The sequence below is a fragment of the Diplotaxodon limnothrissa genome, linkage group LG3, assembly GCF_057381915.1.
Source record: "Diplotaxodon limnothrissa isolate DT_005_m linkage group LG3, D_limnothrissa_male_GT1.1, whole genome shotgun sequence".
NCBI classification, from domain to species: Eukaryota; Metazoa; Chordata; class Actinopteri; order Cichliformes; family Cichlidae; genus Diplotaxodon; species Diplotaxodon limnothrissa.
The window spans coordinates 1,351,114-1,378,800 of record NC_140598.1 but is presented as its reverse complement, the minus strand read 5'-3'; the positions used below and the strand labels follow the sequence as shown (position 1 = coordinate 1,378,800).

At 43.6% G+C, this 27,687-nt stretch overlaps 2 protein-coding genes across 2 annotated transcripts in view; both read left to right on the top strand.

Annotated features, from left to right (window-relative positions):
• LOC146634242 (uncharacterized) overlaps nt 1-27,687 on the top strand; it is a 241,186-nt gene that overhangs the window by 91,726 nt on the left and 121,773 nt on the right. The window lies entirely within an intron of this gene.
• On the top strand, nt 1,148-27,621 carry LOC146634248 (protein NLRC3-like). The gene is made up of 8 exons (XM_085375502.1): nt 1,148-1,239; nt 8,239-8,489; nt 8,736-8,795; nt 21,491-23,294; nt 23,371-23,544; nt 24,037-24,204; nt 24,733-24,779; nt 27,077-27,621. Exons 2-8 carry the CDS (start codon nt 8,246-8,248, stop codon nt 27,619-27,621), a joined length of 3,042 nt encoding a protein of 1,013 aa, XP_085231628.1. The 5' UTR covers nt 1,148-1,239; nt 8,239-8,245.

The following is a 27,687-nucleotide window of genomic DNA, read 5'->3' as shown; positions in this document are numbered from 1 at the left end:
CTTAGAAAATTTGAGTATCCCAAAGTCCCCCAGATCCAATAAGTAAAGTTATTAAGAAAGCCATTGTCCAAAACACACAATGATTGTTGATGCTGAATTAAATAGGCTGCACAAACCTAGGATGGCATGTAAGGCTCCAGCCAGAAGCTCAGGTCCTGGTGGCTTGCTAGCAGAGGGCTTCTGATAGCACAGTGGCCAATGAGGTGTAGAGGGCTTCAATCAACAGCACGGCGCCCGATGTAATGCACCTGAGCTTTTTCTAGCAGCACAGGCCTTGGTGTGGTGCTGATGTCTTCCACTAGCAACACAGATAAAGTTGGTTCAGCCAGCAGCACAGGCCCCGGTGCAGTGAGATGGCTTCAGCAAACAGCACAGGCGCTGCTGAGGTTCAGTTGGTTTATGCTAGCAGCACAGGCCCTGGTGTGGTGCAGACAACTTCTGGTAGAAGCAGAGGTCCCAATAAATAGACCACTTTCCAAGAATTTAGAGAATGCTTTAAAATACTCTTAAAAAAGCTACTTGGAAAAAACTGAAATCCATTTAAAATAGTAAAAAACAAAAAATACCCCAAAAATTCAAAGCAGAAATTCATCAAGGAGACATGCTGCTGCCATCTTGTCTACATCATTCTACAGGTTAAGGACATCAGAATGACATTCAGACCAGATAGGTGTGTCTGAATGGCTGCAAAGAGAGATTATTGCATCATTCAGACACATTTGGTTTTATTAAAAATGGCAAGTCCTTTTGAATACAGAAAGAACGAGTCAAAAGGTGCTTTCATGCAGCTACAGTGTGTATATATATGGAGAAAACAGTGAAGATATGATTCACAGGACTCTGGAAGAACTGTAAGAGAAGAAGACTGGGCGGTTTTAAGGTTCTGAGTGTACAGATCAACAGATCCAGCTGCATGATGGGAAATGCTCTCTGCAGTACTGATGGACCTCTCCATGACCCCTGTGACCATCCAGGCTTTTCTCCCTCTGTCTGTCAGTGTTTTTAAACCAGTTAACTGTGTGAGTTTCACACTGCAGGAAAACAGATCAAACCAGTTCGTTGAAAGAACTCAACATTCTGGTTTTAGAGGTGGAGCCTGCTGTGCTCGACAGGAAGTTCTGAGACTTATTGTGTCAGTGTTTGCCTGTGAGGTGATCCAGCTCAGGTGAGGTGAAGTCTTCAGCTCCACTCTGTGAACTCTTGGATCTGTGAGGAGAACCAGGACTCAGCGTCACTGCTGTAAGTGTCTCTGATCATTCAGCTTTCATTTGTCGTGGAAAGTGTTTCTGTTCAACAGGCAGCAAACATTTTCTCCTTGTTACTGCTCACTGACATCTCAGACTGCTCACGCTTTATCAGAACCACTGCAGCTGTCAGGCATCAAACAGGTTCTAACAGTTTTCATTTTTCCTTCACTTTGTGAGAGACAAGGAGAATATTAAACTTGTCTTTACTTATGCTCATCTAGCTGAGCTCCTCCCTCTGCTCACACTGACCTCTAGTGGTTATGTGAATATTAAAGAGTAGTGCTGGGACATGTAAAGTTGTAACAGGTGTGGATCTCTCTGCATAGGTTTGTAGCAGAGCTTCATAAGGTCAGCGTCAGTTACACAGAAACATGAATGTCTGATATTAAATGTCCTGTTATTGCTCTCACACAGTGACCTCTGGGCTTTGGCTGATGATGTCATGTGTATAAAACATATATGTTTACATGATGATCCACATGTTTATGATGCAGTTAAAGCAGATTCTAACCCTACTTTCATTAATATTAATTTATTGTACCTATTGCTGCAGCTGTTAGTCAAAAACACTTTATAATACACATTACTTTAATATAAGTAGTACAGGGTGGGCCATTTATATGGATACAGCGTAATAACATGAGAATGTTTGGTGATATTAAAGTCCTGTTTGTGGCACATTAGTATATGTGAGTAAAGTTACATTGAAACCAAGCACACCATTGTTGTTCTTGTGACATTACCAATAAGTTTGATGTGTCACATGGCCCTCTCCCTAATGAGAAAACAAAACGTTTTATCCAAGATGGCCGACTTCTAAATGGCCACCATGGTCACCACCCACCTTGAGGAGTTTGTCCCCTCACATATACTAATGTGCCACAAACAGGACTTTAATATCACCAACCATTCCCATGTTATTACGGTGTATCCATATAAATGGCCCACCCTGTAGTTGGCATTGGATTACAAGATACGATGGGATGTTTTAATTTGATCTGTGTCACTTTATCTTGATGGTAATGTTTTTAGTAATTTTTACCTGATAGTAAATGTAAATTACATTTGAATCAAGCTGCTATTATTATTATTATTATTGTTATTTGTGTGTAATTATTTATAGTTCTGATTTGAATTATATTAATGCATTTTTTTGTTTTTGATCTGCTTGTTTTCTGCCTTCCCCATTGTTTCACTTACTTTCAGTTGATGTTTGTATGAGTTACTTGCTGTTGCTTAGGTACTAACCTTTGTTAAACTGTTAGGCTTCTTCCTGTGAGTGTTTCTGCCTGCTGTCTGTTTGTTGTGCCTTTTTTTTATTGCCTTGTTTGGACATTCTGTTAATCGAGGTGTGTTTTTCTTTAAGATGTCTGCATTTGGGTTAAGATTTTCAGTTTTATTTACCAATCTTTGACTCTGTCCTCAGCACATACCGCTTACTCTGTATTATTTAGAGTATGACTTATGACATGTTTGAATGGCTTGAAGCTTTCGTTTTGATGAAGCATATACAGTGGCTTGCAAAAGTTTTCGGCCCCTTTGAACTTTCCCACATTTTGTCACATTACAGCCACTAACCTAATTGAATTCTATTGGAATTCCAGGTGAAAGACCAACACAAAGTGGTGTACACGTGAGAAGTGGAACGGAAATCATGCATGATTCTCCAAAATTTGAATCTGTTAATCTGGACGTAGCGTTTTGTGGGAGAAACATTTCGTCACTCATCCAGGTGACTTCAGTCTCAGCTGACTGCAGGTTTCCCCAAATCTTATAAACAGTACATTTGCATAATGACTGAAACCAGCCCACTGAAGGAACAATGGGCTGGGATCAGACATGATTCCAAGCATTTTTTTTTTACAAATAAATAGCTGAAAAGTGGGGTATGCGTAATTATTCAGCCCCTTTGGTCTGAGTGCAGTCAGTTGCCCATAGACGTTGCCTGATGAGTGCTAATGACTAAATAGAGAGCACCTGTGTGTAATCTAATGTCAGTACAGTACAGGTCAGGGATAAAGTTATTGAGAAATTTAAAGCAGGCTTAGTCTACAAAAAGATTTCCCAAGCCTTGAACATCCCACGCAGCACTGTTCAAGCCATCATTCAGAAATGGAAGGAGTATGGCACAACTGTAAACCTACCAAGACAAGGCCGTCCTCCTAAACTCACAGACTGAACAAGGAGAGCGCTGATCAGAAATGCAGCCAAGAGGCCCATGGTGACTCTGGATGAGCTGCAGAGATCTACAGCTCAGGTGGGGGAATCTGTCCATAGGACAACTATTAGTCATGCACTGCACAAAGTTGGCACTTGAAAGTCCAGTTGGAAGAGCGAGGTGAGTAGCTTGAAGAAATCGATATCGATTCATTAAATCCTGAATCGACTTTTAAATATAACTGTGTTTTGCCAGAAACGCCAGATTCTCAGATTAAAGCTCACAAAACCATTTCAACAACAACCAAACAGCAGATGAGAGCAGGCACACGGATTCCACACAAAGACGTAAACACAGACCCGACGCATCAGGATCAGCTTTGTCTTTCTCGGCTTTCTCACCCGACGGCCCGCAGACGGACACGCTGTCGGAGCTCAGCGATCCTGATGCGTCCGGTCCGCGCTGTGTTCACGTCTTTTTGCGCTGATTCTGAGCTGCAGGTTTTGTCTCTCCAACCAAAATCCACCGAGCCAGCAGCAGAAGAAGCAGCAAACTGCGCTTCACATTTGATCAATGTCGTCATGAATTCCCTCTGACTTTTGCTGTTTTGCTTCCACCACGATAAAAATCACACTTCATGCACAGCTCTCTGTGTGTACTTCAGGAACAGTTTCAAATCTCTGTTTTCTGCATCATTCATTGGCTTATTACCCACCAGTCTACCGTTGTTTACAGCGCTGTCTTTTTCTTTTTTCACTTAAATGACCTCGGACAAGAAAGCCTAATTTCTGCTGTTCAATACTGAAGAAATTTAAACTTCTTAAAATTATGCAAAATTACAGATTATTGCAGAATATTTTAAGGTTATCTGCAATAAAAAGCCAGACCAGGAAAATCTCCTTCATGTTTTTCTGTTTTATTCTCAGTTACTTTCACACAAAGGCATCTGCTGTGATGTTCACAATTCTGATGAAGTCAGTACTGATAAATGATCAGAATTATAATATTTCTGACTGTCTGAGGCTAAGTTGAATCGAATCGGGACTTTGAAAACCGGAATCGAATGGATGATAGAAATCAGTGATGATACCCAGCCCTAGTGAGCAGCCTCGGCACGACAGAGTGGATGTAGCTGTAATAGGAAAAGAACTATTGCTAACTTTTCTGTTAAGTTAAGGCCTGATCCTTCTGAAATTCATAGCCGGTGCTCTGACACAGTGCCATCAATCTTTGAATGCTGCAGTAAATGCACTGCCCAAGTGTCCCCTCTCCCCACTGCCTTTCAGCAGCAGGCAGCAGCAAACAGGTCGTCAGAGGAGCCAAGATGATGATTAAGTTGAACATTTTCTACAATATTGACAAAGCACTTTAAGCACAAGTTTGTTAGTTAATCATTTAGAAATGAATATTGTCTGTATGGACTGCAACTCCCCCCCCAAAAAGTGCACATGTAAAACTGTGGTGTTAAGTAATGCGGTTGAAAAATTTGAGTGCTTTTTAACTTTTTAAAGTTAGGCGTACCAGTGCGCCCATGGCAAAAAGTTAGTCTAGAGCCCTGCCTTTATGGAAGAGTGGCAAGAAGAAAGCCTGAGAGTTTATATATTGTTTAAATTCTAAATCGTTCAGTAATTGTGGGTCAAATCTCCAATTTCTGTATGTTTTAATGGGGTTACTAAGTGCAAAGGAACAAGTAACGGGGCAGTGATCAGAGATAATAATATTGTGATAGGTTGCATTTCGAATTAGGGGGAGCATTTTTCCATCCACCAAAAAATAATCAATCCTTGAATAACTATTGTGTACGTGGGAGTGGAAAGAATACTCTCTGCCTGATGGATTTAAAATTCTCCACGCATCACAGATATTCATATTCTTCATATATGTTTTAATAAAATTACTGCTTTTACACGGTGTGATTTTTTTGGACAAGGATTTATCCAAATATGGATCTAATACTAGGTTAAAGTCACCTCCAATTATTAAATTACTGTTGGGTATATCCGGAATTAAGCTGAAGACCTTTCTATAGAATTCTGGATCGTCATAGTTGGGCCCATAGACATTCAGTAGAATAATTGGAGTAGTATGCAGCTCCCCAGTCACTAATACATATCTCCCATTCTTATCAACTATAGTGGAGTTATGTTTGAACGGGGTATCTTTCTTGATTAAGATAGCTACCCCTCTAGTTTTGGCGGAAAGTGTTGAGTAGTACACCTGATTTATCCATCTACATTTAAGTTTATTGTGAGCCGCATTTTTCAAGTGAGTTTCTTGTAAAAAAATAATATCCACGTTAAGAGATTTCAAGTACGATAAAACTTTGCCTCTTTTAACAGGTTCATTTACACCCTTTACATTCCAAGTACAAAAAGTTAAATCCACATTTTTTACCTTTCCATTATCTTGCATTTGTATACTTTAGGGCGGCTTAATTCTCGTATTTTCCATATTCGTACAGTCGAGATATGGGTCCCAACCCTCACCCCCCACCCCCCTACCCGTATGTAACCGTGACAAAAAAGAAAAAACGTAAGCAATGCATCCCCTTCCGTGTATCCCAAAAAAAAAAAAAAAAAAAAAAATTCGAGGGGATGCTATAACAAAAACTAAGCTTACCAAAATATTCTATCTCAAAACTTCCTTTGTCCATAGCTCCTGGGCAAATGATGATTTTTTATATCAAAGTAAGTACGTGTCATTGGGCCAGATGCAGAGCTCTGGTTTATCTACCTTATGCCGTCCTTATTGAGATCCAAATTTTTCTTGTGCGTAGCGAAGTGCTTCGTTGGGATCTATAAAGACCAGTTCCGTACCATTGTGTGTCACCCTAAGTTTAGCCGGGTATAGAAGCCCATATTTAACTCCGGGTTGGTCTCGAAGCAGGTTTCTTGCTGGAGTAAACGCTGCTCGTCGTTTTACCACCGCCTGGGGTAGGTCGCGGAAAATCTGAACGCGGATATCTCCGAGCTTCAGATTTTTCCTGGTGGAGATTCTTCGAAGTATTTCTTCCATAGTATGGCAATAGTGTATCCTCACAATCAAGTGTCGTGGCGGGGCCTCTTCTTCTGGGGTCACTCGTAGGGCTCTGTGTGCACGGTCCACCAGTGGGGTTTCGTCCAGGTCTAGTAGGTCTCGTAGTAGCCTTGCCGCAAAGTCTCTAGGACGTTGACCATTTTCTCTACCTTCAGGTACTCCGGCTATCCTTATATTTTTCCTCTTTGAACGCCCTTCCAGATCAGTGCATTTTTCGGACAGTTGTTCCACTTTATTAGAAAGTTGTTTGACTTTTTCTTCTAGTTTCACCACGGAGTTAGAAGTGGTTGTCGCTGATTCTGATAGATCTTTCAGCTGTGCGTTGTAATTTTCCATTACCGTTTTTAGAGCTGTGATGGCTTCATTATTTTCAGCCCTTAGCGTTGCGATTTCCCCACGTAGGGTGTCGCAAACGTCTATTTTCATTTGAGTTATCTTATTATCCAAGGAAGTAATCGCAGAGAGTACTTGTTTGTTACCTTGTGTATATTCCTCGAGTGCGGAGTTAACTGGCGTGCCAGCTTTGGCGCCGTCATTTTCAGTTGAGGCCACATCAAATTCGGTCGTTTCTGTCGCCACTAGCTTCGGATTTAGTTTTTTTGGAGGCATTTGGAGAAGAATGCACTCTTCACAATCCCTATGTTGCTTTGTGGAAAGAAGATGTATTACTTTGATATTTGTCGAAATTTCGTAAGATCAGGTGCAGGAGCTGTGGCGCACGCGTCTTCACCCTCTCATGATCTAACCGGAAGTCTCGAAGAAGAAGAAGAAAGCCATTGTTAACAGAAAACCATAAGAAGTCCCGTTTGCAGTTTGCCACAAGCCATGTGGGGACACAGCAAACATGTGGAAGAAGCTGCTCTGGTCAGATGAGACCAACATGGAACCTTTTGGCCAAAATGCAAAACGCTTTGTGTGGCAGAAAACACTGCACATCACTCTGAACACACCATCCCCACTGTCAGATATGGTGGTGGCAGCATCATGCTCTGGGGTGCTTCTCTTCAGCAGGGACAGGGAAGCTGGTCAGAGTTGAGACTTGAGACTGGGGCGGAGGTTCACCTTCCAGCAGGACAACGACCCTGAACATAAAGCCAGGGCAACGATGGGATGGTTTAAAACCAAACATATCCATGTGTTAGAACGGCCCAGATCTAAATCCAATCCAGAATCTGTGGCAAGATCTGAAACTGCTGTTCACAAACGCTGCCCATCTAATCTGACTGAGCTGGAGCTGTTTCAAAGAAGAATGGGCAAAGATTTCAGTCTGTAGATGTGCAAAGCTGGTAGAGACAGACCCTCAAAGACTGGCAGCTGGAACTGCAGCAAAAGCTGGTTCTACACAGTATTGACTCAGGGGGCTGAATAATTACACACACCCCACTTTGCAGTTATTTATTTGTAAAAAATGTTTGGAATCATGTCTGATTTTCATTCCACTTCTCACGTGTGCACCACTTTGTGTTGGTCTTTCACCTGGAATTCCACTAAAACTGATTCATGTTTGTGTAATGTGACAAAATGTGGGAAAGTTCAAGGGGGCCGAATACTTTTGCATCCACTGTAGTTAGGGCTGGAATATATTTCATGTGATATGAAATGAATTGCTATCTGTTTGTTAAGAATCTGCTTGTTTTTTGTTGTGGTGTTGGATTGAGTGAAACACAGGATTAATAAAGCTAAGGCTTATGCTAATGGGGATTCTGATTAAACAAACAGACTGGCTTCTTAAACTTTAAAACTCTCTGACTCTGATCTTTCCAGTTTCTTCAGATTTGTACTCTTGTGTTGTTACAGAGCAAAGATGAAGGAAGGTCTGCAGACCGAGCTTCTGGAAACACTTGGGAATTTGAGCGATAAGGAACTGAAGCTCTTTAAGTGGTATCTACAGAAATCTGAGGCACTGGATGGTTTACCAGCCATCCCAAAGAGTGATCTTCAGACAGCTGATAAACTGGAAATAGTGAATTTGATGATCAATAAATACAAACCTGAAAATGCTTTGGGAGTCGCACAAAAGATTTTGGACAAAGTCAAGACTCGTACAAGTCAGTCAAAGAAATAACATGAAACACTTGGTGTGGTGTACAGATAACATGAGAAATGATTTTCATGAAGTATATTTATAAACTGAATCTCTATTCTATTCTTTTTACACCTTGCTGTTGTGTCTCTATAAAATTTAGCATATCTTGTATCACACACACACACAGATAAATAAAAATCATGCATGAATCATGAAAAATGAAAACACTTACAAAGACCTGTTCATGATTTCTAATTTCCTCCAACAGATAAACCTTCACACGCTGTGGAGAAACAAGAAAAACCAGTCCATACAGTTTCATCAGAAGGTAAGAGTTTAACAGTCTGAAGTAATGTCACTAAAAGCATTTGATTAATTTCTTCTTATGCTGTTTTTATAGTTTTATTGTTTTACATTGTTTTATTTACTGTTATATTGTTTTTATATTCCCATTTTCTGTGTTGTAAAGCACTTTGTGATTTTTATCTGTGAAAAGCGCTATATAAATAAATTTTACTTATTTACTTACTTACTAAGGTCTCAACACATGAAAGTGACCAATCAGAGCTCTTGTTTCAATCTGGTATTTCTCTGGCTGCTGTAGTATTAGGCTACGTTCACACTGCATGTGAAAGCGCATCAAATCCGATTTTTTTTTTTACCCTATGCGACCCATATCCGATCATGGTGTGACAGTGTGAACGGCACAAATCCAATATCAAATCCAATCTGGGTCACTTTTGTATGTGGTACTGAATCGGATATGTACACAATGTTTTAGAAAGCGACTGCTGTTTGAACTGTCATGTCACATTAAATGTGTCTTTTACGTCACTGACACAAGACAGACGCTAATTATCAGCTCCGGAGAAGCGCCCGAGAAGACATCGTGAACGCTTCCTGGCCCTCCAGTGTAGATGTTAGTGAAACTGTTGGGAAGACAACGTTGGAGAAACGTGAACATTTTCTTTGTACTGCATAATCTGCAGATTCTGACAGAAATCTGCAGCTATCCTTTGAAGCAGCGCTCCTCTAAAACAGCAATAAGGATCATTATTAGGTTATTTACATTATTATGTAAATAACAAAATAACTTAAAGCAAAAACTGGGAAACGTAAAGTCCGAAGTCTTTATATTAAGGCCATCAGTCAAACAATACTGTTTGCTCTGGGTCTAAACAGAGCGCGTTGTGTGTGACGTCTTCTTTTGCGCATGCGGCCGCTTTGAGCGTTCACACTAGAGCGCGTTTGCTGTCGCATTTTATTTGTAGTGTGAACAAGCAGACAAAACAATCGGATTTGATCAAAAAATCCAAATTGAGCACTAAGACCTGCAGAGTGAACGTAGCCTTAGTGTAGGCAGTTACACAGTCGATTTAAATGTGAAGCAAACCCCTAAAATTTAACATAGGCAGTTTACAGAAAATCTGCTTAAGATTTAAACACGAAAACACATCAAAATCAACCTTTCTGCTTCAATAATGAATTGTGCAAAATAATATTTATTAATAAATTAATTTACTAATGATTTTTTTTATTATTTTATTCATTCAGACAGTAGTAGAGTAATTCATTATATGATCATTCAATGTAAAATTAAAAAAGAATAATTATAAAGCAACTATTTATCCATCCATATTATCAATTATTTATCCATCAATGACTACTTCAAATCAAAAATTGATTTTAAAAGAAATATCATTTCGAAAGTCACTTTTAAAATCCACAATAAATTCTCTGCTCCCCCTTCCGGGCAGTCTATCCTTCAAGCTCGGGTCCTCTACCAGAGTCCTGGGAGCTTGAGGGTCCTGCACAGCATCTTAGCTGTTCCTTGGACTGTGCTCTTCTGGACAGATTTTTTCAAATTAATTCAATTTTATTTATATAGCACCAAATGTATTATAGATACTGTTACGACCCGTCTAGGGCCAGGCCATAACATGAGCGAGGCACTCGCTTCCCCCCCAAGACCCAAGCAGCCACGAGAAACAAATCCGTTAGATATGAGGTGATTTATTTACAATGTGAATAAAGAGAACCAAAACGGGAGTGTCAACACTTCAGGGTGAGCCAAGGCCAAAACAATAAACAAAACAAACCTACACAGATCCCGCACCCCTGACCTTACCAAAACAAAGTCAAAAATAAAGACAGAGTCTGACCTCCTTAACTAACTCAAAACAGGAGAAAATGGGTGATCAAAAGAAACGGCAGCTCACCCCTACCCACTCCACTTCCACAACTTTCAAACGTACTGCAGCCAGCGGCTACCACAGGACTACTGCTGGGTCATGAGGAGAAACGCGAGGACCTCCCTCGCTGTAGCACTCAAGCCTCCTTTTAATGGGCGGGTCCTCCAGCTGGATCCAATCACGCCGGGGCAGTATATCCTGGCACAGCTAAATTAACATAGAAAAAACACAACACCTGCACAAACAAACACATGGACATACAAGTTCGTAACAACACAGAGAAAAACCCAACAATCAACGATCTCCAAGTTGTTCCTGGGATCTGCTGGAGCCACTCACCTAGCTCGGGAGTCACTGCACCTAGTGCTCCGATTACCACGGGGACCACCGTTACCTTCACCCTCCACATCCTCTCGAGCTCTTCTCTGAGCCCTTGGTATTTCTCCAGCTTCTCGTGTTCCTTCTTCCTGATATTGCTGTCATTCGGAACCGCTACATCGATCACTACGGCCGTCTTCTTCTGTTTGTCTACCACCACTATGTCCGGTTGGTTAGCCACCACCATTTTGTCCGTCTGTATCTGGAAGTCCCACAGGATCTTAGCTCGGTCATTCTCCACCACCCTTGGGGGCATCTCCCATTTTGACCTCGGGACTTCCAGGTTATACTCGGCACAGATGTTCCTGTACACTATGCCGGCCACTTGGTTATGGCGTTCCATGTATGCCCTGCCTGCTAGCATCTTGCACCCTGCTGTTATGTGCTGGATTGTCTCTGGGGCATCTTTACACAGCCTGCACCTGGGGTCTTGCCTGGCAACCTTCCGATTATAAGGCGAACGGCCAACTCTTGAGCCACGATCGCCCCAAAAGAATATCATCTGCATTCAATGCTATTTTATGGATTGTTCCACCCATTGTTATATCATGCACATCTTGATCCTGCTGAATGGTAGTTCAAGTGCTAGTGCAAAAAAGGAGGAGGGGCAGAGGAAAGTCTTGCCTCGTACCTCTTTGCAGTGGGAAGGCTGGTGATTGTACAACATGTGTAATAAGACAAGCTTCTGGGAGATCATAAATAGTTTTTATCCATCCAATAAAGTCCTAAGCCAAATCTTACTAATATGTAAAAAAGTATGTCCACTCGATTCTGTCACATGCCTTTTCGACATCTAAAGATTTGACATAGGCTTTATAATTTGTCTGATTTGAATGTTGTGTAACATTTAACAATCGCCTGATATTTGTAGATGAAAATTGGTTTTAAATGAAACCTGTTTGATCAGGGTTTATAGGGTAAGGGCAGAATGCCCTCCAGTCTCGTCACTAATAGCTTAGAGCAGTGGTTTTCAAACTTTTTATGCTAGGCCCCTTTGTTTTACACCAAAATAAACCACCACCTACCCCCTCCCCGCGCCTTCAGGCACAAACACATCCTCCAGCCACTCACATCCATATTTTGTTTTTAAACGCAACTCCATTGCAGTTTATTTCACACCTCAAACATTTAGTAGACAGACAAACAAACAAATAAAAGTAAACTGCAATAAATTACAGATAGCAAAAAAATAAACTACAAACTCTTTTACGCTACGTCCACACTTACACGGGTATTTTTGAAAATTGAGCTTTTTCCATGCGTTTGGACCTTTCGTCCACATGTAAATGGGGTTTCGAATAACCAAAAAAAGAGATTTTTGAAAACTCCTGTCAGGTTGGAGATTTTTGAAAACTCAGTTTTTGCGTTTAAGTGTGGATGAGGAATACAGAGTTCGTCACCCAACATTAAAAGTATGTGCCTTTTTTCACGTCACGTTATTGTTTACATGAGATGAATTTCTACAATGGCGGATAAAGACAAAATACTGTTAATCTGATTATCTTCAGGTTTTACATGCTTACATACACACACGCAGTTACTGTCACTCCATTAAGAAAGGTAGCGGTGTCATGGTGCAATTATTTTACATGTAGTTGTTTTTTTTCCTGTGTAATAATATTCAGCACTGCTGTGGTGGACCACTAAAGGGCTCCACTCACACCCAGTGTATAGGAAGTGTGTTCCTGTGTTTTGTGGCGCGATATGCCCAGTTGATGTTGGAGACTAATAAAGAAGGAGTGAGAACTGAGAGCTCTGTGTCGTTGATGCTTACCTCCATATTGGTGACCCCTGACTCGAGCATGCAACGGGCCGCAGATAACGCAGACTCCACTATGGACCGGACCGGACCGCCGGACCTCCGCCTCCTGTTGCAGCTACGTTCGCTGTGGCGCTGAAACTGCTGGACTTTTGGCTCCATGACCCCCGTCATGGTTTGTACACGTGGAAGCTCAGTTTGCGCTTCGCGGCATCTCGGCTGACGACACGAAGTATCACCATGTGGTGGCCTCGCTCGACCCACTGGCCACCCGTCGCGCGATGACACTCCTCCGGGACCCACCCGCCCAAGGGAAATACACGCCCTCAAGGAGCTGCTTCTTCGGCGCTATGCCCTCTCCGACGCTGAACGAGCCGAAAAGCTCCTCAACCAGTCAGGCTTGGGTGGCGGTACCGCGCTCGAGCTCATGGAGAACATGCTATCGTTGCTTGGGCCGGATGACGGTGGTTTCCTCTTCACCCACCTCTTCCTCCGCCAACTACCGGCCGCCGTGAGAGCTGTCCTCGCAAACTCCCCGCTTCTTCAGCCAGTGAAGGATTATCGCTCCCTGGCTGAAGAAGCGGATCGCATTCTCCTGGCTAGCCACACTTTCAACGTTCACGCCCTGACTACGGACCCGCCGGCGGCACCTTCCACGCCTCCACCTGCCTCCCCCGGAGCATCCGCCCCCTTGCTGACGACAGGGATTGCTACACGCCGGCACTGCGGAAAGAGCATCTGTTTCTACCATCAGCGTTTGGCGACAGAGTGCGTCGCTGCCTGCCGCCTTGCGCTTTCACGGCCCAGGGAAACGGACCCGCCAGCGCGCCGTAGCAGCCGCGACTGCTGCCAATAAAGAAAGCCTGCTCTTCATAGAGGACTCGCGCTCCGGGAGACGTTTTCTCGTGGACTCCGGCTCCCAGAAGAGCCTCCTTCCCCCTACCGCTGCCGACGGGCTAGCAGCGAACTGTGGGCCGCAGCTCATTGCAGCTAATGGCTCTCCCATCAAAACATTTGGGGAAAGGTTGGTGACTGTTTGTTTTCATGGCCGGGATTTCCAGTGGAACTTTGTTGTTGCCGCTAGCTCTGTACCTATTTTAGCTGCTGATTTTCTGTGTGCTCATGGACTGCTTGTCGATGTTGCTAACAGACGTTTAATCGATGCTCTCTCGTTTTCTTCGTTACCCTGTTTTACTCGGGCCGCCGAGCCCCTGATTCGGGCTAATGTAGTGACCTCCGGGGATGCTTTTCAGCGTTTGCTTTTAGAGTTTCCATCGCTGTCTGTCCCTAATTTCTCTAGCACGGTAACGAAGCATGGGGTAGAGCATTATATTCCCACGGTCGGGCCACCGGTGTTCGCCTCGACCCCGCGAGACTGTCCGTCGCTCGGGAAGAGTTTGCAGCCATGGAGCGCCTTGGCATTGTACAGCGTTCGAACAGTGCATGGGCCTCTCCGCTTCACATGGTGCCCAAATCGGATGGTCGGTGGCGGCCATGCGGAGATTTCCGCCGTTTAAATAATGCCACGGAGAATGACCGTTACCCCATCCCCCACATTCAGGATTTTTCTGCCAATCTCGCCGGAACGTCGATTTTTTCTAAAATTGACTTGGTGCAGGAGTATCTCCAAGTTCCCGTGTGCGCCGAAGACGTTCCTAAAACCGCTGTCATTACCCCCTTCGGCTTGTTCGAGTTTTTGCGCATGCTGTTTGGCCTGAAAGGTGCCGCCCAGACCTTTCAGCGGCTGATGGACTCCGTTTTGCGTGGGCTGCCGTTCGTTTTTGTTTATCAGGACGATATATTGGTGGCCAGCTGCTCAGCGAGCCAGCACGAGTCCCATCTGCGCCAGGTTTTCCAGCGTTTGGCAGCGCACGGCCTGATCATCAACCCTTCCAAGTGCCAGTTTGGGTTGCCTGTTCAGGATTTCCTTGGGCACCGGATTTCCGCTGAAGGTGTGGTTCCGTTGCCCGACAGAGTCCAGGCCGTTTCGGCTTTTCTGCGTCCCACGTCGGTTAAAGCGTTGCAAGAGTTCTTGGGGATGATAAACCTTTACAACCGCTTTCTCCCCAGAGCTGCTCACCTGCTACAGCCACTCGATGCTGCCTTAAAGGGTAAAACGGCCAAAGATCCGGTTGACTGGCTGCCGGAACACGTCCATGCATTTTCCGCAGCCAAGTCTGCGCTGGCTGACGCCACCCTGCTGGCCCACCCACTTCCGTCGGCAGAGATCGCGTTGACCACCAACGCGTCCGACGTGGCAGTGGGTGGGGTGTTGGAACAGCGGGTTTTGGGTCTCTGGCAACCGCTCGCCTTTTTCAGTCGTACGCTCCGGGATGCTGAACGCAAGTACAGTGTTTTTGACAGGGAGTTGCTGGCCCTGCACCTCGCCACACGACATTTTCGTTTTTTCCTCGAGGGTCGCAACTTTACTGCGTACGTTGACCACAAACCTTTGACGTTTGCGATGTCCAAGGTCTCTGACCCATGGAGCGCACGCCAGCAGCGCCAGTTGGCGGCCATTTCAGAGTTTACCACAGACATTCAGCATGTGGCTGATAAGTCCAATCACGTCGCTGACTGTCTCTCACGTGTGTTGGTTTCTCCGGTGTATGTCGGCGTCGACTACGCTGCCATGGCCGCCGAGCAACGTGCTGACCCGGACGTCCTTGCCCTTCAGTCAACAAAAACGGGTCTCGTCCTGGAGGACACCCCGGTGTGGGACGGCGGTCCGCATCATCTTTGCGACGTTTCCACTGTTCGCCCCCGCCCGGTGGTTCCCCTTTCGTCGCGTCATCGTGTTTTTGACTCGGTGCATGCCCTCTCTCCTCCCGGCGTCCGGGCCTCGGTCAAGCTGGTCAGCGCCAGGTTTGTTTGGCCGGGCATTCGCAAGGCGGTGAAAGAATGGGTGGCGGTTTGTATCCCATGTCAACGCTCGAAAATCCACCGGCACACACAGGCACCCCTCGAACCTTTCCGTGTCCCGGGTAGGCGTTTTGATCACGTTCATGTGGACCTGGTTGTTCCCTTGCCGCAGTCACAGGGTTTCACGCACCTTTTGACTGTGGTGGACCGCACGACCAGGTGGCCGGAGGCGGTACCCCTGGTGTCCACGACGGCGGTGACGGTGGCTAGGGCATTTTTGTCAACGTGGGTTTCACGTTTCGGTCCCCCTGCTGACATTACCTCGGACAGGGGCCCCCAGTTTGTTTCTGAGCTTTGGTCGGCTATGGCTGACGGCCTGGGGGTCAAGGTCCACCGCACCACAGCATACCACCCGCAAGCTAATGGGATGTGCGAACGGTTTCACCGGTCACTTAAGGCCGCGCTCCGGGCTTCCTTAACAAGTGGCGACTGGGTCGATCGTCTTCCGTGGGTTTTGCTGGGATTGCGTAGCGCGGTTAAAGAAGACCTCGGGGTTTCCCCGGCTGAACTGGTCCTCGGCCAGCCTCTCCGGGTCCCCGGGGAATTCTTACCTGAGAGCCCTCCCCCATGTTTCGATACCTCTTTGTTGCCTTTTCGCCCCCCAAGAGACTCATTTCCTGTTCCTGGTCCTGTGCACCACTGCCTGCCTGACACTTTTGTTCCGAGTTCGTTGGACTCTGCTCGTTTCGTTTTCGTCAGGCACGATGCCCATAGGACTCCGCTGCGTCCACCATATGACGGGCCATACAGGGTTCTTAAACCAGGCAACAAACATTTCATTTTGGACTTTGGCGGTCGGCAGGAGGTTGTCTCTGTTGACAAACTTAAGCCTTCACATGTTATGCAGGAGGATCAGGTGGTCCCGGCCCAGGCCCCTCGCTGCGGCCGCCCACCTGCCACTGGGCTGATGGATTCTGTTTTTTCCCCCAGGAGCGACCCAAAATCAACGGAGTCCGAGTCGTCTGCAGCTTTTTCTGACCGCCAGTGCCAGCCTCGCTCCCGGGCTGGGTTGCCCTCTGTCAGTTCCCCACCCCCCCGGTTCAGCCGTTCCGGCCGTTTGCTTAAGCCCCGGGTCCTGGACTAGTTCTGCTGTGTGTTCGGGGGGGGGGGGCATGTGTGGTGGACCACTAGAGGGCTCCACTCACACCCAGTGTATAGGAAGTGTGTTCCTGTGTTTTGTGGCGCGATATGCCCAGTTGATGTTGGAGACTAATAAAGAAGGAGTGAGAACTGAGAGCTCTGTGTCGTTGATGCTTACCTCCACACTGCTATCAATACATTTTTCTAAAAAATGCCTCTCTGTGCAAAATGGGTTCAAAAACAAACAACTGTGGGATGTCGTTTGTCCGTGATTTGGACAGGTGGAACAAATTACAGCAGGATCAGCCTGATATTATTTGTATCCCACTGTAACTTTACTGTATAACATCTCCAAAATGCCAGGAGTAGTAAATAGTCATTACAAGAAGTGTTTGTGAACTAAACATCAAGAATGTGGGATACTGTTTGTCCATGATTTGTACAGCACACAGCAAATTGTGATGAATAAGGATAGCCACTCCTCTAGTTTTTCTTTTGCAAGATGAGTAGAGAACTTGACCAACTCAACTTCTCTTTAGTTGTGTGTGTTACAAATATAAATGTTACAAATCATTTAGAGGGGTTTCTGACAATAAAGCAATTTGGGGTTTTTCTTTTTTCAATGGTGAAAGAGTTTTTTGTCTTTTTACTGTCACGGCTCATGTGGCAAGTGGAATTTTAATAAAAGACCCAAGATGCGGGCAGCTTCCGAAGTGAGTGAACCTTCATTTTGACAGTGACAATACAAATAGCAGGGGAGAAGTCATGTCCAGAACGCAAGAAGAACTAAACTGGGAAAACTAACAGAAACAGACCTGAAAGAGAGTTGCAGGGAGACTTAGGGAAATGATGCAGGGAACCAATGCACACAGGTTGACGGAGGGCAATAACGCAGGCAAACCAGCAACAGGCAGGAGACACACAGGGCTTAAATACTCACAGGGGTAATCATGGGAGGGGAGACAGGAGGAGAACACACCTGGGAGAAATCAGAGCTGACGAGATACAGATGTAAAGCTGAGAACACTCACATGAGACAGACCTTCAGACTAAAACAGGAAACTCACAACAGACACAGAGAGAGATACAAAGGGTAGAGACACTGGAGGGAATCCAATAAACTAAACTAAACAACCTAGGAACTGTGGAATAAATCATGAACTAAGAAAATACATAAACAAGAAAACTAAGAACGCTGGGTTGTTTTGACCCAGGGCCACGACATTTACAGCATTATGCAGCCCTTTAACATTTAAGAAAATTACTTTAAGGTCCGTTATATCAACATAAAACATTTTTTATAACATGCTGTGTAAAACATCATTTCTGGGGTTCACAACTACACAAGGGCATATATATATATTTCCATAAGAGAGAATGTAGGTGAGTTTACCTATGAAGCGTCTTGAGGCGACTTTTGTTGTGATTTGGCGCTATATAAATAAAATTGAATTGAATTGAAGTTTAGTTAAATTATGAAAACAAAAAACAAAGAGAAAGAAAAGAAAAAAATAGGCAACAAAAACAAAAACCTTACATAACAAGAAAAAAAGAAAACAAAAGCAACTCCTAATAACCCCTTACCCATATGGAAAATAAATAGAAAAACCTTATCAAAGACTTGCATAAGATTTGGCTTACCTCATATAGTAAATCATATAAGGCTTATATGATTTACTCATGAAAGTGGCCACTTTCTCATTACTTTCATATATTGTGTCATGGCTCGCTGTGTGGCAGGCAGGATGAGGACCCAAAATGCAAACTCACGGACTCAGGGGATAAACTCAAAATCACAGCTTTAATGCTGGAAGGCAGATCACAGGAAATACAAAACTTAAACTGGGAACAATAAACTAACACTCGGAGAGAGACACAGGGAAATCCACGCAGCATGAGGGAGAACGCGACACAGAACTGAGGGAGACGCAGACAGAAGTACACCGAGGGTTAACGAGGGAAGTGGGAGCACATGGGGAACACAGGTGACACTGATAATCATAACGAGACAGGGCGGGGTGAACATAACATGACGTATACAGGTGCACGAGTCCCAAAGTAAAACAGGAAGTACACGGGGGTTCAGACAGGAGGGGAGAGAGAGCACAGGGAGAACATAGACATAACGGGCAGGGGAAACATGGAATAAACACAACGAGAGACGAGGGCTGATAAATACACAGGGGGGCACACAGGGGGTAAGAGTCACGAAGGGAAAACACTTAGGGAACACCACAACAGGACACCTCAGAAAACATGGCCTAAATAAGGAACGAAATACAAAAGATACAAGAAACTAAGAATACTGGGCCAACATGGCCCAGGACCATGACATATTGTTTTAGTAAGTATCCAAAACATACAAGTTTCATTTATATAATTTTTCAAGGGATCTTATATCTGTCACGATCCTGGGTCTTATGACCCAGTGTTTTGAGTTTTAGTTCTTTTGATGTTCATATGTTTAAGCTTTTTAGGTTTCCTATATTCATTTGCTTACTTGTGTTTTCAACCCCTGTGAAGTCTCCCTTGCCCTTCGTGTGTTTCATGTCTGTTGTCTTATGTTGTCATGTCTGCCTCTCGTTCCCAGTTTTATTTTGAAGAGATCTGGTGTTTTTATATTATGGATTATGTTTTGAGTCCTTTGTTGTACCGTTTCTTGTTTCCCTAGATTTCAGTTATGGTTATCATAGGTTCAGTTCTTTGGCTTTGTCATATGGCTTCCCTGTGTTCCATGTTATGTCCACTGTGATGTTTTTGTACCATGTTTCAGGCTCCTATATTCTGTCTCCCCAGTTGCTGTTAAGTTTGCATGTTTAGAATTCAGTCAGTGTGTTTCCTGTTTTACTTTGAAGGTCCATGCCTCATGTGAGTGTTTCTAGTTTTGCTTCCCTTGTCTCGTACAGCCTGATTACTCCCAGCTGTGCTCTCCTTCTGTGTCTCATTCTCTCGTTACCCCTCTGTGTATTTAAGCCCTATGTTTCTCTTTGTCAGTGTCGTAGTCTCCCTCATGGCTGTGTTTCCGTTTATCCATGCCCCAGTTTAGTTTTGTTATATTTTTGTGCCATTCTGCAATAAAGCAGCTTTTTGAGTTTTATTCCTGTGTAGTGAGTTTTGCATTTGGGTCCTTCTCTTGCCTGTACACAGCCGAAACATGACAATATCGGTTTTCACTCTTGTATGCTTTTCATACAAGTTTCACACAAGACAGATACAAACTTTATAAGATTTATATATATATTTTCCATATTGGTACCCTCCCCAAATAGGCCGATGCTACAATCAATAGGAAAGGGAAAAAAACTGGGTCTTGTGAAACCGAGCTAGAGTCACTGACAGGTAAAAAGAGAAGAAAAAGAAACCCTAAAGAACAAAAATTCCCCTCCATACTCCCTTCTGCCAGAGGAAAAAAAGCCAACCTCAATATTGAAATGTATATCTAACTTTAACTCATTTTATGTGCGATTGTGGCTCAAGAGTTGGGAGTTCGCCTTGTAATCGGAAGGTTGCCGGTTCGAGCCCTGGACAGTCTCGGAAGTTGTGTGTCTTGTGCAAGACACTTCACCCGTTGACTACTGGTGGTGGTCAGAGGGCCCGGTGGCGCCAGTGTCCTCGCCTCTTTCAGTGTGCCCCATGGTGACTGTGGCTACAACGTAGCTTGCCATCACCAGTGTGTGGATAACTGGATGTGTAAAGTGCTTTGGGATCCTTAGGACTAGGAGAGCGCTATACAAATACAAGCCATTTACCATTTAAGTGCATAGTAATTGCAAAAAAGCAATTACCTACAAAAAAATTGAAAATTGTTTTTATTTTTTTAACATATATTTGTAGTTAGAGAAATTTAAGAGGTTTATTCCTCAAAACTGTAAGTACAAAAAAGTTGCACAAATTGTTTTCCCATCACAGGCAATTTATTTTGAGTGTCTTTATAGTTTTATTTTTGAAATACACCAATTTTTATGCACTGCAGGAAAAACGAAAATAAATATTACAATGCAAATTTGCGAAAAAAGCAGCATATGCATCAAAATAAACTATTTCCAGCAGTGCAATATGAGTCCTAAGCATCCCAGAAACGATACAGAAAGTCATAAAGTCAAAGATAACTTTTAAAAACACCAGTATAGGCTCATGATGTCCTGATGGTAAAAAAATACATTTCCGCAAAATGATGTCACTTCCTGTTTCGGGCAGGTCATGGCGGACATGCGATAGTTCACGATGATGGACATAGGAAGTGTTACGAACAGCTGATCGGATTGGCAAAGCGTGTTTCTGGAATATTATGTTTTTGTTGTTGCAAAGTGGTTTTTATGCAATTTTTTCAAAGCTATATATGGGAGGTAATCGTGACCTAGGAGTCGCTGATGGCATAAGATGGAAGTACAACTCCTCCGGTTTCATATGCAAAAAAAAGTTATTGCGCTAGCTTACGGGGTTGCAGTTCTACCGGGATTTAAAAATAGTTACGCAAAACGGAGCGCTCCGGCCAGCTTTAAAGGGTTAACAGGGCCGTTGACCCATTATTAATCATTTGCCTCACCACATGACCCAAAGTGCGAAAAAGGGTTTGGGTCATCATCGACAGATGTTTTGGGTGAAATCTTTGGGAGGCATTGCCTCACCCTGTCATGTGACCATCGTCATTAGTGAGGCGAGTTACTGAACTAACATTGTCATACTCACTAGGTTTGCTTTTACGGTGTCATCGGTGTCTAAAGCGTAAGCTCAGAGAGAAGTTCCAAATTGCCTTGGAGGGAAGTGTCAGAGCTGAAAATCCAACCCAAGTCCCACTGAATCAGATCTACACAGAGCTCTACATCACAGAGGGAGGGACTGCAGAGGTCAATGATGAACATGAGGTCGGACAGATTGAAACAGCATCCAGGAAATCACACAGACCAGAAACAACAATCAGACAAGAAGACATCTTTAAAGGCTCACCACAAAGAATTAAACAAATCAGAACAGTGCTGACAATGGGAGTAGCTGGCATTGGGAAAACAGTCTTAACACAGAAATACAGCCTGGACTGGGCTGAAGACAAAGCCAACCAGGACATCAAGTTTTTATTTCCATTCACTTTCAGAGAGCTGAATGTGCTGAAAGAGGAAAAGTTCAGCTTGGTGGAACTTGTTCATCACTTCTTTACTGAAACCAAAGAAGCAGGAATCTGCAGCTTTGAAGACTTCCAGGTTGTGTTCATCTTTGATGGTCTGGATGAGTGTCGACTTCCTCTGGACTTCCAGAAAACTAAAAACCTAATTGACCCTAGAGAGTCCACCTCAGTGGATGCGCTGCTGATAAACCTCATCAGGGGGAAACTGCTTCCCTCTGCTCGCCTCTGGATAACCACACGACCTGCAGCAGCCAATCAGATCCCTCCTGACTGTGTTGACATGGTGACAAAGGTCAGAGGGTTCACTGACCCACAGAAGGAGGAGTACTTCAGGAAGAGATTCAGAGATGAGGAGCAGGCCAGCAGGATCATCTCCCACATCAAGACATCACGAAGCCTCCACATCATGTGTCACATCCCAGTCTTCTGCTGGATCACTGCTACAGTTCTGGAGGATGTGCTGGAAACCAGAGAGGGAGGACAGCTGCCCAAGACCCTGACTGAGATGTACATCCACTTCCTGGTGGTTCAGGCCAAAGTGAAGAAGGTCAAATATGATGGAGGAGCTGAGACAGATCCACACTGGAGTCCAGAGAGCAGGAAGATGATGGAGTCTCTGGGAAAACTGGCTTTTGATCAGCTGCAGAAAGGAAACCTGATCTTCTATGAATCAGACCTGACAGAGTGTGGCATCGATATCAGAGCAGCCTCAGTGTACTCAGGAGTGTTCACACAGATCTTTAAAGAGGAGAGAGGACTGTACCAGGACAAGGTGTTCTGCTTCATCCATCTGAGTGTTCAGGAGTTTCTGGCTGCTCTTCATGTCCATCTGACCTTCATCAACTCTCGACTCAATCTGATGCAAGAACAACAAACAACACCCATTAAGTGTGATACCAGAGAAGAACTAGAAGAGACACTTGTCACCCAGAGTGCTGTGAACAAGGCCTTACAGAGTCCAAATGGACACCTGGACTTGTTCCTCCGCTTCCTCCTGGGCCTTTCATTGCAGACCAATCAGACTCTCCTACGAGGTCTGCTGACACAGACAGGAAGTATCTCACAGACCAACCAGGAAACAGCCCAGTACATCAAGGAGAAGCTCAATGACAATCTGTCTGCAGAGAAGAGCATCAATCTGATCCACTGTCTGAATGAACTGAATGATCGTTCTCTGGTGGAGGAGATCCAACAGTCCCTGAGATCAGGAAGTCTCTCCACAGATAAACTGTCTCCTGCTCAGTGGTCAGCTCTGGTCTTCATCTTACTGTCATCAGAAAAAGATCTGGATGTGTTTAAACTGAAGAAATACTCTGCTTCAGAGGAGGCTCTTCTGAGGTTGCTGCCAGTGGTCAAAGCCTCAAACAAGGCTCTGTAAGTACACTGATAGCTGGACTTTTACATTATTCAAATTATTTCTAGATTTATAAATGTATTATTGTCTCTTCAGACTGAGTGACTGTAACCTCACAGAGAGAAGCTGTGAAGCTCTTTCCTCAGTTCTCAGCTGCCACACCTGTAGTTTGCAAAAATTGGACCTGAGCAACAATGATCTGCAAGATTCAGGAATTACTCTTCTGTCTGTTGGACTGGAGAGTCCACATTGCAAACTGGAAACTCTCAGGTATGGTATATATATATATATATATATATATATATATATATATATATATATATATATATATATATATATATATATATATATATATATATATATATATATATATATATATATATATATATGTGTGTGTGTGTGTGTGTGTGTGTGTGTATGTATATGTATATGTATATAGATAAATAGATAGATGGTTTTTGTTTCATTTTTTACATTGGAGCTGACGAATATTTTTGACTAAGGAAGAAAATATGAAACACGGTTTGGTCCTTTATTGCATCTTTAGTGTGTTAACATATTATGTTTAGTGAAATGTGAAGCCATTTCAGCTAATCTACCACAGTTGTACTATATAGGTTATATTTTGGTAACTGTTTATATTTCATCAGATTTAAAATGCAGGTCTATGTCCATTTAATAAAATCTATGTTACTTGTGTGCAGCTTCATTGTGGATGTTTAACTATTACATTTCTTTCTCTTATTCAATAACTTTTCTAAGGCTGAGTGGCTGTAACCTCTCGGAGAGAAGCTGTGGAGCTCTGATCAGAGTTATTCAATCAACTAATCTCAGGGAGATGGATCTGGGTAACAATAACCTGCAGGATTCAGGAGAAATTCTACTGTCAGCTGCATTGAAGAGTCCATGCTGTAAACTGGAGTCTCTTAGGTTAAGATCAATCAGACTATATCAAATTAACATATTTTAAACAGGGAGAAAGATCAAATCTGTATCTGTCTTTATACTTTGGCCAAAAATTTGTTGGACAGACATCAAACCTCAAACATGCTTGAAATGTCAAGGGTCAAGACTTTAACAAAATTATAGCATTAACATTTGAGAATGAGAATTTTTGAAAAGCAGGAGAATATTAAAAAAAATACAGGAAAGTAGCTGATACCTCAGCTACACATAGAAATCCAGTCTGACTGAGTTTAAATACAGACATTTACAATAGATATGTTATCATTTTAAAGTCCTCAGATAATGGCTCACTTTACAATCATAAATGATCTCTTCAGTCAAGTTTGAGAATGGAAACCCCCACTGAGCACTGAAAACCAATGCTAATAACAAGCATCCATGGATGAAAAAGCTGACGAAAAGCTTATTAGTAAAATGTTTTAGATTTAGTAACTCAACCCTCTGTCTTTCAATTCATTTTGTGCTTACATCCTTCCCCTCAATTCATTTTAGATTTGATCCTGGTGGAGTCCGATGGCTGAGGAAAGGTCTGATAAAGTGTAAGTATATTTAAATAAACAGTTTCTAAAACTCCCAAAAGGTTGATTCTATTCATCTGGACGTGGCATTTTCCGTGGGAGAAACGTCTTGTCACTCATCCAAGTGACTTCTTCAGTCTCAGCTGACTGCAGGTTTTCCCAAACTTATAAACAGGACATTTGCATAATGACTGAAACCAGCCCACTGAAGGAAAAAGGGCGACCATGGCTCAGGGGGTTGGGAATCTCATCTGTAACCGAAAGGTTGCCGGTTCGATCCCACTGCTCCCTCTGTCCCGTTGTGTTCTTGGGCAAGACACTTTACCCTGCCGCCTACTGGTGTTGGCCAGAGGGGCCGATGGCGTGATATGGCAGCCTCGCTTCTGCCAGTCTGCCCCAGGGCAGCTGTGGCTACAACTATGGTTTGCCTGCACCAGTGTGTGAATGTGAGAGTAAAGAACTTTGGGTGCCTAGAAATGCAATCCATTATTATTATAACAATGGGCTAGGAGCTCAGTGCTTGATCATTAATATGCAACTTGTCATGACCATTGATCAACAACCACTTATCAAAGCCCACTGATCAAAGCCCTCTGATCAATGGCCATGAGTCCCATTCACAGAGAGTTGGGGAATGGCTGCAATCACAGCATTGTAAGATGGTGACAGATGGACCCTTAGGCCCCCTCCTTGATTCAGAGATGGTCTTTCCCCTTTGACGTAAATGGCCTCCTTGACTTCGCGCTCAAACCAGCGCTCCTCCCTGTCCAGGATGTTACATCCTCATCATTGATAGAGCGTCCACTGGCCTGTAGGTGTAAATAGACTGCAGAGTCCTGGCCTGACAAGGTAGCTCTTCTGTGTTGTGCCATCCTCTTCGCCAAAGGTTGTTTGGTTTCCCTGATGTATAAATCGCTCAAACATAAAGAGACACTAAATCTCTTGTTAAAAACTTCCAAAAACTCTCTGGAGATGTTCTGAACGGATACATGAACCTCATCAACTATCCCACCTCAACAAATCTATGTGACTACGTGAGTCCAAATATGGTTAAACAAAAAGTCAATTTGGTGATTCAAATCCTAATTTCTTTCATCACCAAAATCAATCATTAACATGGATGGCTACCACTTTCTCTGCACCTCCGGAAGTCCACTATCAACTCCTTTGTCTTTGCGACGTTGAGGGTGAGATGGTTGTCTTGACACCAGTGGGTCAGGGCGCTGACCTCCTCCCTGTAAGCTGTCTCATCACTGTGGCCCCCACCTAGTCGTAAAAACTAGGTAACTCCTAGCGAGCCTGACTTATGGCCTTGGCTGCTCCCTATTTTGTCTGCCTTCATCAACGGTGGGAGAGAAGCTCCTGTGCTCTCTGTGTCCTCTACTATCAGAACAGCAAGGCCCTGACTCTCTGAAAACAGTATTTCCTATAACTCAGCAGTATAATGCATCATAAAACAATATCATTCATTCACAATAAATCAGCAGTCTAATGTAATACAAATCAGTTTAATACCTTTAATAGTTATCACCTTCTTCTAATTCAGGAGAATAATGCAAACTAAAACTACATAATTCACAATCATTAATCAGGGGTATAACATGGCATAAGATAATATTATAATCCCACAGCCATTCCCCAACAGAGAGTTGGGGAATGGCTGCAATCACAGCATTGTAAGATGGTGACAGATGTACCCTTAGGCCCCCTCCTCGATTCAGAGATGGTCTTTCCCCTTTCATGTAAATGGCCTCTTTGACTTCGCGCTCAAACCAGCGTTCCTCCCTGTCCAAGATGTTACATCCTCATCATTGAAAGAGTGTCCACTGGCCTGTAGGTGTGAATAGACTGCAGAGTCCTGACCTGACGAGGTGGCTCTTCTGTGTTGTGCCATCCGCTTCGCTAGAGGTTGTTTGGTTTCCCCGATGTAAAAATCCTGGCAATTCTCCTGCACTTAACCGCGTACACTATGTTACTCTGTTTGTTTCAGTGGGCTGGTTTCAGTCATTATGCAAATGTACTGTTTATAAGATTGAAACCTGCAGTCAGCTGAGACTGAAGAAGTCACTTGTATGAGTGACGAAACGTTTCTCCCACAAAACGCTACGTCCAGATGAACAGATTCAACTTTTGTAGATTTACTTTCCTGGATGATTGAGCGTGCATCTAGCCTTTTGGATTTAATTCTTTTTGATACACCCTGTATTTGGACTGTGTATTTTCTACTATAACTTTGTTTCATTGTTATTTCATGAATGATTGTTTGTTAATATAAATGAACATTTTTATGCTTTCATTTTGTTTGTTCTCTCTATCAGATTCCTGTCCACTCACTATTGATTCAGACACAGTACACAGTAGGATCAGGCTGTCTGACAACAACAATGAGGCTATGTATGTTATGGAGGATCAGTCATATCCTGATCATCCAGACAGATTTGACCGATATCCTCAGCTGCTGTGTAGAAATGGTCTGACTGGTCGCTGTTACTGGGAGGTCGAGTGGAAAGGAAGGGTTCATATATCATTGAGTAACAGAAGCATCGGAAGGAAAGGAGGCAGTGGCAACTGTGTATTTGGAGAAAATCAACAGTCCTGGAGTCTTTTCTACTATGATGGTGGTTACTCAGTTTGTCACAGAAAAGAAGAAACATCCATCACCACCACCATCCTCTCCTCCTCCACTGCCTCTAACAGAGTAGCAGTGTATGTGGACTGTCCTGCTGGCACTCTGTCCTTCAACAGAGTCTCCTCTGACACTCTGATCCACCTCCACACCTTCAACACCACATTCACTGAAACTCTTTATCCTGGTTTTGGACTCTGGTCTCCTGGTTCCTCAGTGTCTCTATGTTCTCTATAGGCGTAAGAAGGTCTCCTTGGTCAGAGAAATCATCATTTTTATTCGTTCTGCCTTCAAAACATGTTG